The sequence below is a fragment of the Nestor notabilis genome, unplaced genomic scaffold, assembly GCF_000696875.1.
Source record: "Nestor notabilis isolate BGI_N333 unplaced genomic scaffold, ASM69687v1 scaffold6404, whole genome shotgun sequence".
NCBI lineage: Eukaryota > Metazoa > Chordata > Aves > Psittaciformes > Psittacidae > Nestor > Nestor notabilis.
Window position 1 is genome coordinate 1 of NW_009925077.1, and position 10,784 is coordinate 10,784.

The window sequence follows — 10,784 nt, forward strand, 5'->3', positions numbered from 1 at the left end:
AGTCCCCGCCGGGTGTTGCCCCGCGTCCCTCTCTCCCACGGGGGTCTCCCATCTCGTCCCTCTCTCCGTTCCCGCCAGCTGCCGCCCCTCAGTTTCCCGCCAAATCCCGGCGCCCCCTCAGCCGCTGTCTCTCCGCTGCTCCAGGTTCCGCGGGGCGCGGAGGACCAAGAGGAACCGCTGCTGCGGGAAAACCCCCGCCGCTTCGTCATCTTCCCCATCCAGTACCACGACATCTGGCAGATGTACAAGAAGGCCGAGGCCTCCTTCTGGACGGCGGAGGAGGTGAGGTACCCCCAGCAGTGCCCGAGCGGGCACGGCCTTCCCGACCGGGTGCTCCTGCCTGCAGCCCCAGGGCTCTGGCGTGGGCCTCATCCCGAATCACAGAATAGTTTAGGTTGGAAAAGACCTTTAAGATTAGTCCAGGACTGCCAAGTCCACTGCTAAACCATGTCGCTAAGAGCCTCATCTGCATGTCCTTCAAATACCTCCAGGGATGATGACTTAACCACTGAATTCCCGGGAAGCCTGTTCCAATACCTGACTAGCCTTTCGGTGAAGAATTTTTTCCTAACATTCAATCTAAACTTCCCTTGGTGCAGCTTGAGGTTGTTACCTCTAGCCTATCAATTCTTACTTGGTAGAAGAAACACCTCACTACAACCTCCTTTCAGGTAGTTGTAGAGAGCAATAAGGTACTTCCTGAGCCTTTTGTTCTCCAGATGAAACAAGCCCAGTTTCCTCATCAGCTCCTCATAAGTTTTGTACTCCATACCATTCAGCTTTTTTGCTTTGTTTTGACCTCGTTCCAGCACATCAGTATCTTTCTTTCTTGTAGTGAGGGGCACAGAGCTGAACACAGTATTTGAGGTGCAGCCTCATGGAGCCCCATCTCTATGTATTTAATGTCTGCTTCTGGTGATGTTCTAGGTGGACCTTTCCAAAGACATCCAGCACTGGGAGTCCCTAAAGCCTGAGGAGAAGTACTTCATCTCTCATGTTCTTGCCTTCTTTGCTGCCAGCGATGGCATTGTCAATGAAAACTTGGTAAGTGTGTAGAAACAGGCCTGAGAGAAACATCACTTTGTGAAGATAACCAGATAACTATGTTTGACGTGCTCGCTGACTCATCTAGCTTGTTTGCTAGGTCATGTAGCATTACAACATGTAATGTTGTCTTATGCTAATTAGCAAATTGGGGTTGCTTTTGTAGTCCACGAGTTTGCCCACTGCCCATGGGGTGCTGAGTGTTGCTTTAACACTTGTCTGGTTCAGAGCCCTCATTCTGCTTCTGCCCTCTCAGTGCTCTTCTCACTAATGGGCGATAAGTAAAGCTAAGAAGTTCATCCATTTCACTCAGCTCTAAGTAGTGAAGAATAACTCATGACTTGGAGCTGTTGAGTGGCTACTTCTCTTCATATTGCTCTCAATAACTCGCGCATCAGGAATGAATCTGGAGAGGATTCTGTGGGCTGAGAAAAAGCTGTTATAGGTGGCATCGATGTCTAACCTGCAACTTCTTTGTAAATGCTTTTGCAAACACTCGTTTATTTCCTCTAGGTGGAGCGGTTGTCACAGAAGCTCGCTGTTTCTATGGCTTCCAGATTGCCATGGAAAATATACATTCAGAAATGTACAGTCTTCTTATTGACACCTACATTAAAGATTCTAAAGAGAGGTTTGTATTGCTTAAGAAAGGTTCAGAACTTTTTATGTGCTAAGATTTAAATGACATATATCAGTCACTCTGACTTTAAGGCTAATTTTAGGATTTAAACCAGATTTATATATGACTGCTGCTTAAAAGCAGTGATATTTTCCTCTTTATTTTTATATTCTTATTTTCCTCCTCTGAAGTGAGCACGAACTTGCGTAGACTGAGTGAAACTGAAGCAATTTAATCTTGAGATAGGAATGAAACTAGGTAAAAGATGGAGCAGCTGAATAAAGGGAGTATATTAAATTACAGTAAGCACTTAGATGGAGGAGCTATGCACTTAGTAGAAAGCTGTGCTGGGAAAATTCTCTGAGAATGCCACTTTTATTAAAATGTCATCTCTTAAACTCACTGCATTTAGTTACCAGCAACACTCTTATATTGTGTGCTGCACTTATTCACTTGACTATTTTGTTGACAAGTGGCTTTTGGTCTTGATTAAAAATAAAACCAAAAGCGTATGATCAATGTAACTATAAACCAATTCAAGAATGGTATCTTAAAACTAAATGCAGGGTTTTGAGCAGTCCCGACCGAATTATTCTGGTGTTGTCTTGTCAGACCAATGCCCTGTTCAGTGAAATGTCATGTTATTGAAATGTTATTTGCTGTCTTACATTGCTGCTACTCTGTAGGAAGCTGGCCATGTCATTTCTACTCTGAGGTGCTTAATTCCAGTGAATCTTTAAAGAGCTGCTCACATGAGAGCTCTGGTGCTTGCTACTGGAGAGTGGAGGCTAGTTGATCTGTAGAAAGCCTTGTTTAAATGCAACATCTGATATTGTCCTGGGAATTCATGTGGACTGGTGTTGATGTCATGAGTAGGTGATGAAAAGATAGTTTGTTGATACAAATAGAGCTAGATTGGTGCAAAATGAGATTGGAAATATAACTTAATTATCAGAGTGAAGGTGCAGAACACTTGTAAGTGAACAAGGCCATTTATGAAGGTGGGTGTTTATTGTACTGGTTGTGCTGATGTCCTAATGACTTTTGTCCTTCTCAGGGAGTTTCTTTTTAATGCCATTGAAACATTACCATGTGTTAAAAAGAAGGCTGACTGGGCCTTGCGCTGGATTGGGGACAAGAAAGCAACATACGGTGAGTACACCTGTTGAGAGCACAGTGAAATTTGCTCCCGGAAAAAGGCAAAACCCACTATTTGTCTGGACTTCACAGGGATCACTGCTCTCATGGAAGAGTACATGCTATCCAGTATAAGATAGTGGTACAATTCTGGAGTTGAAGAAAATACTTTCCATCTTGCAATTGGGCTACTGTCCTGACTCTTTGTGAAATTGCTGGCATTTTGAATAATGGTAGCTCATGTGGCAATCTTCATATGCCTGGCTATATGATCGTTATAAATCGCTGTTATGTGTCCAGAACTGTACTGGCCATCTAGCTCCAGTGGATAGGTACAGTTGGAGGCTGTAGCCCCTCTGCCTTGCTGATTCTTGACATCTTGCTTCAAAGGTGATATGAGATGGTACAGATCATTATTTCACTAGTATTAAAGCATTCTTAATGGCCAAACTTCCTTACTTAATCAAAGCTGAGCAGACACTGACTTACATCAGCTGCTAAAATGACTGCTGTGTTTCATTGTGCCATCTTTGAAAAAAAGATGGTATTGCTGGTTAACCTGGGGAAAGGAGCCTTGGCTTCAGCTGCTTAACCCTGCCAGTTAGTTTTTACTTGCTCTTGTGTTGCAGTTTTGCTTAATGACCAGAAGCCTTTAATGAAATAGCTTTTAAGGACAGGGCATTATACACTTGAGCAGAAACTTCATTCTCCTTGGAGGATGCAGATCACTGGCCTATTTGCAGCTTCTGGGTATTAATCCTATTAAGTTTTCTGTGTGATAGTAATATCAATCTTTTCTTGACAGGAGAACGTGTAGTAGCTTTTGCAGCAGTGGAAGGAATCTTCTTTTCTGGCTCTTTTGCATCAATTTTTTGGCTGAAGAAAAGAGGATTAATGCCTGGACTCACTTTTTCTAACGAACTCATCAGTAGAGATGAGGTATGAATCAAATTCTAGCAGTTAAGATGGTAATGTGCTGCAGTATCTCAAAGTAATGATATTCAGTTGGAGCCTATATTTTAAGTCAGTATGTTTAGAAACAGACAGTCTATAAAGCTCACTAAACAGTGTAAACGTGTGTCATCGTGGGTCTTGCAGCAGAGAATGAATGAACTTAGCATTTTACTTCCTCTAAAGTAGCTTAAGGCTTGTCACCAACTCTTGCACTCAGTATTCCTTGCCATTCAGAGCAAGTGCAACTGGTACTGGCTGAACTTATGCCTCCTTCTGGTTAGGCAGAAAGTTGCCTGTAGATAACACTAACATAGCAAGTGCAAAGATGGTGCCATTTATTCTGTGCTACTGATTTGAGTGGCTCTTTTAAATCAGTGTTCCTGAAATAATTTCCTGAAACTTCATTCCAGGGCTTGCACTGTGACTTTGCCTGCCTCATGTTCAAGCACTTGATACACAAACCATCAGAAGAGAGGGTAAAGGAAATCATCATGGATGCTGTTCTCATAGAACAGGTAATTGTCTGCTCCTTGTTTAGCGACTTGATCGCAATTAGGCAGAAAGCTGGGGAGCTGTTGGGTACAAAATTAACCTACATGGTACAGAGTGAATACCAGTTTCTGTACATAAAGTGCTTCTATTATCTGCAGGAATTCTTAACGGAGGCTCTGCCTGTAAAGCTGATTGGCATGAACTGCACTTTAATGAAACAGTACATAGAGTTTGTAGCAGACCGGCTTATGCTGGAACTGGGATTTAACAAGGTAAGACTAATACACTGAATCTTTCATGGGGAAAACATAAGCTTCATTTCTTCCAGAAAACCAAATCCTAAAATGACTGCAGCAATATGGGTCTAACTTGTAAAACTATGTGGAAGTATTGCTGTTAGATCCTGCTTGGAGACTCACAGAAGGAAAAGCAAAATACGGAAGAATAGCTGTGTAAGAGTTGCTGTGCTTCTGTCTACTGCAGCTAAAAGACGGGAACAAATGCAGTAGAAGGCTTGGGGCAGAGATTTTGGTTTACTACACAGTAAGCCTGTTGATGTCATTAGCCTCCTTCCAGCTGATTGCTAATGCTCTCATACATTCAAGATGTGAGCACCTGTAGTGACTATAGAATTGCCTTTGCATTTCAGATATACAAGGCAGAGAATCCTTTTGACTTCATGGAAAACATCTCTCTGGAGGGCAAGACCAATTTCTTTGAGAAGAGAGTAGGTGAATATCAGAGGATGGGAGTCATGTCGAAGCCCACAGACAACTCTTTCACCTTGGATGCAGAATTTTAAATGAACTGAAACCATGAGTTGTGTATGCTCCTGTTTACACAGAAACATTAGATGTATTGAGTCAGTGTGACTTAATTCTTGTGCTAAAATCCCACTCTTAAAGTGTGGTGATGTTGGTACTTTTCAGGAGGCTAGCGTAGGTCCAGCAGTAAAATCCCTTTTTATTAGACTTCGCCAATGGTGTTAATTCATAGAATGTTTAGATGTATCTCTTACAACATCTGCTACTCCATTTCATGAAAGATATGGGTACCCTCCTTCTGCAAGACAGGAGGTTATGGGCAGTGACCACTAGCTTCTGCTGTTCTCCCCATAAACAAGGAGCCATTGGGAAATTCTGGTCTTAAATTTGCTGAATACCATGCTGAAAACTGGAGTCAGCTACATGACCTCACTGCTTTCTTAGCAGGTTTTAAGTTTACCTTTTTTTATTATTGCTTTAATAGTCTGTACATAAACCTGGCACTTTAATGTTTATTTTAATAAAGAACTCTCTTGTAATATTCAACAATAGTAAAATGCAAGTCTAAAGATTTAGACTTGCAATTTTCATGACTTGTGCTTCTTTCTGGGTATGTAACTTAAAATGGTGCTGTGAATCAAATGAGTGATTTTTGGAATCTATTGAAGAACAGACAAACTTGCTATGGAAAGTGAAGAGTTTAATAAGTTGGATATTCCGGGTACTGAAAATGTGCAGCTGGCTTCTGGACTTAATTACTTTTTGCTTAATATCTGGGAACAGTGTTTCATATAATGGTAATAAAGAGCTGGCTTCAGTGCTCCAATGGGCAAAGCTATGTGTTAATTTCCTTCTGGATCACAGGCTTTCAGAGGAAATGCAAGTTCTGCAGGAAATAGCTGCTTAGTCATGTGGTTGGTATATGTCAGGTGAAACTGATGCTTAGCTCTTACTCTAAGATTGACTGCACTAAATGGACAATGTTTCAGAGTAAATCCAGCTGATTTAGGCTGGAGCAGTGTTCTGCGGCATGCAGTTGAATTTTGGTTTTAATACACAACAGTAGCGAAAACAAAGTATGCGCTACAGCATTGTTATTCCACACTAAATGTGGAGCAACTCAGGAATGAGTATGCTTGATACAACTTCGATAAGGGCATGTGGTCTGTGAAGGCGAACCCTGTGGTCTCAAGAGCTCCTGTAAATGATCTGCAGTGGGATTGAATAACAATGAGAGAGACTATAGACTGAAATTAGCTACTGCCTTGATGCTGAAGGAGTTTATTCCATGACCCAATCTAACAAGGACTGTCCTGGAAGTCTGCCTTTCTTCCTCAAGTGTAGTTGGTATGGAAAACAAACTTTACAGAACTTAAAGCTTTTCCTTGAAAGGAAAGAATGCTGGAGTTGGTTTCTTTCTGCCAAAGTGCTTCCTTTTGAAGCTGTGTGTGTGTGTGTATGTATATATTATGTGTATATATATATAGTGCTTCTTTGAGAGATGCTACCTTGGCATGAAATTGACTTGCTGGTCTTTGCTTCTTTGCTCTTGCTTGCACTGAGGGTGATGGTGTGTGGCTGGGAAGCTAGCAGACTGTGCATGTTTCAAAGTATCTCTGGGACAAAACCATAAATAATTAAAAAATCCCAAGCTCCAAAGTCTGGAATTCAGAGTAGAAGATACAAGACTGTTAACAGATGGTGCTCTGATGCCCCTGCAGCACTGATGTTGGTAATGGGTCAGTGACTGCAGTGGTCTGAGAAGGGTATCTATTAGGAAGTGGAATAGGGATATGATGAGTTGGATAGCTAGATGCATCATTTTAAAGCACTGAAAGTTAATGCTTGTTTTTAGTGTTAGGCAGGTTTCTGGCTAAATATCAGCACTCTGTAGCAAATTGGGCTTTTTGCTTTTTTTGGCTTTTAACAGTCAAAGCCTTGATTAAATTAAGTCTCATACAAAGCATCAGAACTCATGGTTTAAGGCTATGTTGTTTAGAACGTAAATGAGACTAATGTACTGAGATCAGCCTGGACCAAGGTAAGATTTAACAGCATTCAATTTATATTAAAATAGATAATTTATGTACTTTACTAATGTAGCAAAAGGGTAAAACTAATCTATGAGGAGAGCCCAGCTGTATTACAGTTATTTCTACCTGCTTGATTCGTGGTATGTGCCAAGGATCAATACACAGAAATGATTAGGGCTGAAAGTTTTAGTTTGTTGTCCTTAATTGTGGGAGACAGGAACTGGAACTGTATTTTCAACATGATATACAAGGACTGCTTGGAATGGATGTGTGACGGCCAAGTAATCATTTGTAATGGCAGGTATTAAGAACATCCTTTTTAGCCAAGCATTCCTGTTTATAGGGTAATAGATATTGTAGACATGGATGCATTAGAGACAGATTAGATAGGAATTAGAAGTGATTCAACAAAAGTAAGGCTTGCTGTGGCTGGTATTAATCTTATCCTGGTGCTACTGATGTCTAAATGCCCACTTTGTTTTGGTTTATATACTTGCTATAATGCAAATCAGTTCTTAATGTACAGTCTGGAGAAAAGGTACGCATCTGGATCCACTTATCTTAGTTCTTATGAAGATTTAAATGTCTTGCTTCTTAGTTTACATGGATCATGTCCAAGTCTTGATAAAATACTTGTTTACTGAAAATGGAGTACTTTACTTACAAATTTGACTGAGATGCCAGTTGCTTTGACACTTTGAGTGTTTGTGAGCCTCACAAACACTCAAAAGTTTCAGTAAAAATTTGACTGACCCTTTGGAATATGATTTGGAATGGAGTTTGGAGAACCAGGAGAGATTTGAAGCAGTATGGAAGTGCTGATTTATAATCCATGTATGAATCAGAACAGCTGTCTAGTAGGGGTTCTGGCACAGCAATTGCTGCACATGTAAAGTGATTAGGCTGGTAGATGTAAAAAAAAAAAATACTGAGGGATAAGTAGAACTGGATATATTTGGTGGTGCAATACTCTGATGTCTGTTGTTAATTTATGCAGAACTGATTCCTAGCTATCCCCGTGTTGTTATTTGCCATTAAAATTAATGGCAGCAGATAAAATGCAAGAACAGTCACCTCAAGCATAGTTTCTCTTGTTAAATTTATTTTGTACTGTAATTGCATAGGTTCAGGTAAGAAAGATTCCATAACTCTAATTGACACATTTTTACTTCAGGTTGCAAGTCAGATGTCGAAAACCTTAGGCAATGTGGAGCAGTGAGAGCAGCAACCTAATGTCAGCCTTGACCTTGGGAAGCAATTGCAATGTTACAGTGTAATGACAGAAAGAAAATCCCCAGATTTCTCAAATTTCCTACAGTGATTACAGCAATTGGTGTCCTGAAGAGGTCAGAGAACAGTTGCAGCTGCTCATCCCTGCAGCAGGGCACAGCCAGCCTGAAAATCTGAAGGCACATTAAATCTGGTGTGATCCCTGAAGGTTAGCTGCTTCCTTGGCACCAGTCAATAATCAGAAGCTTTGCCTGGCAGAAAGCAGTAAATGAACAGAGTTGTGCTTATTGAAAGCCTCCTTTTCACAGTTGGCCACGGCTCATTTTAAGCTGTTGATTACCTCTTGGTGCTTTGGTGTCTCTGTGCATAATGAACTATGAGAGGTAAATGCTTTCATCAGGAAGGATTTGAGAGTTACAGAGAGCTAAGTCTCATGTCCTGTTTGCTGAGGGACAGCTATTTCTTTTTTCTTAAGAATTCATCCCTTGGGAGCGTTTCTGAGATGCTATGATGCACACAGCACAGACAGTTGTTTGGTTTCTGCAGTAAAAGTCTTTACACGAAGAACGGCTGAAAGATGAAGCTAACAAGAAGAAAAATCTATGTGTCAGTGGTTTTAGTTTTAAAGTTATGCCCAGTTATCTTTGAAGTAATGATAATGTTGCTACTTCCTGAGCCCACAGAGAAATGGGGGGGAAACTTCTTATTCCTCCAGTGTGTATCACAGACCTAGGTGATGAGATGCTATGGACATTGCCTGATGCTGAACACTTGTGTTGAAGTTTTTCTTTGGCCTAAAGGTGAAGACCCCAGTGTTGGATATGCTCTGGGTCTTCTGCGTCGCAGATGTGGGGTGGGGTGGGGTGTGTGAAGAGCATCCCACTTCTGTTTCTTCTATGAGTTACCAGTAAGAAATTTGTATTTTCCAAGTACTATAGGATTTATCTTAAAGAAAAGGGGAGTTTACAGTTCTTAGGTGTCCACATATTGGGAGAACTGAGCTCCCAGGGAAGTTGAGCTGTGTATTTCAGTTCTCTTTGGGGCTGGGGGAAGTGTGTGAGGGTGCTGCTTACTCCTCTTACAGTCTCTCATATTGTCAAGTGCTGCTGATATAATCTGGGAAGGTTTAGGCAGTCTTTGCTCCCCACTGGATCAGACCTAGTGGTGTGGAGAGTTTGTTTTGCTAGTCTCATTTTAATGAGGATCTAGTAAATGGATCTTTGAGTAACTAAGCCAGTTCACGGCATCCAAGTGAATTGTGCTGTAACTGAAAGAGGGGAGATTCAGGTAAGATACTAAGAAGTGCTTCACTGTGAGGGTGGTGAGGCACTGGAACATGTTGCCCAGAGAAGCTGTGGCTGCCCCATCCCTGTCAGTGCTCAAGGCCAGGTTGAACGGGGCTTTGAGCAACTTGGTCTAGTGGAAGGTGTCCCTGCCCCCACAGCAGGGGTGGTTGAAATGAGATGATCTTTAACGTCCTTTCCAATCCAAACCATTCTATGGACTAAGACAGTCATTTAAAGACTGAGGTGTTTGGCCCCAGAAGAAGGTGCTTGTGGATGGACTAATATTTAGGCAAACCCAACATGTGCAGATGGACTAATATTTAGGCAAACCAGTTCTTGTTGTGCAAGTATGTCCTGGTGATGGTCCTGGAGAAAGTGTACCTCCAGATCCCTGTCTCCAAGGGTGCTGTTTGGGCTAGAGCACCAGGGGAGGACAGTGGAGTGACCCTTCCATTCATTTCCAACACCTATTTAATAGCTGCATCTTTGACCACTCGCGGAGCATTTTATGTCATATTCTCCTGGCCTCTGATGCCTTAGTCACATTGCCAGGTGTTTTTCTTATCCTTCTCCTAGGTAGGGAACTACCTGTCTTGCTTGTCCTTTAAGTTAGCAGTCAGAATCCAGCTCCTAGATGCTCTACAGGGTGTTACTCCAATGATCAAGCTCAGAGGCAATTTCAAGCTCACGTAGATCTAAGTCAGGCAACAGCAAATATCAAGCCTTGCTTTTTGCCTGTGTCATCTATACCCTTCTGCAGCCTTGTATGCTGTTCTACTGCAGGGACTGCAGTGTGCCTGCCTTGTTACCACGGTTGGCCAAAGCTTTCCTGCCTCCCTTTGGAAGATGCTGCCTCATTAAAATGATGATATTTTGTCAGAATTTATATCTGAAATACCCAACTGGCAAAATTCTGATGTGATTTAAAATTCAAGATGCAGCATTTGGCTTCAGCAGTGTTTCTTGTGGCGAATTTATCACTTCCTTTGTGCTCTTTCATGTACTGATTTTGTTTTGCTGCGATCCAGGAGCTTTCAGTAAGTGTTTGTGTCGGTGCTTCAGAATGGCTCTCCATCCTCCTAGCCCTGGATCTCTGCTGTGGGAGACCTTGAAATGGGTTTTACAATGCAGGACGCAAATAGCTGTCTAGAGTTACCACCTGCTTTAGTTTAATCTCAGTTCTGTAAGCAGCAGAGAATTTGCTGACAGCTGGATTTCCGTACAC

The 10,784-nt window shown here is 41.8% G+C and overlaps 1 protein-coding gene across 1 annotated transcript; it reads left to right on the forward strand.

Moving 5' to 3' along the window:
* The first annotated feature begins 147 nt into the window (after positions 1-147).
* On the forward strand, positions 148-5,147 carry LOC104404452 (ribonucleoside-diphosphate reductase subunit M2). The gene is made up of 8 exons (XM_010012881.1): positions 148-282; positions 928-1,048; positions 1,558-1,675; positions 2,721-2,815; positions 3,606-3,739; positions 4,165-4,269; positions 4,405-4,518; positions 4,896-5,147. Exons 1-8 carry the CDS (start codon positions 241-243, stop codon positions 5,046-5,048), a joined length of 882 nt encoding a protein of 293 aa, XP_010011183.1. The 5' UTR covers positions 148-240; the 3' UTR covers positions 5,049-5,147.
* The last annotated feature ends 5,637 nt before the right edge of the window (positions 5,148-10,784 follow it).

Bases quoted from the DNA above. Each gene is read 5' to 3' on its own strand.
- LOC104404452 (XM_010012881.1), top strand. From the start codon at position 241: ATGTACAAGAAGGCCGAGGCCTCCTTCTGGACGGCGGAGGAG. The intron at 1,676-2,720 runs GTTTGTATTGCT...TGTCCTTCTCAG, and splicing joins ATTAAAGATTCTAAAGAGAG to GGAGTTTCTTTTTAATGCCA. The intron at 3,740-4,164 runs GTATGAATCAAA...ACTTCATTCCAG, and splicing joins AACTCATCAGTAGAGATGAG to GGCTTGCACTGTGACTTTGC.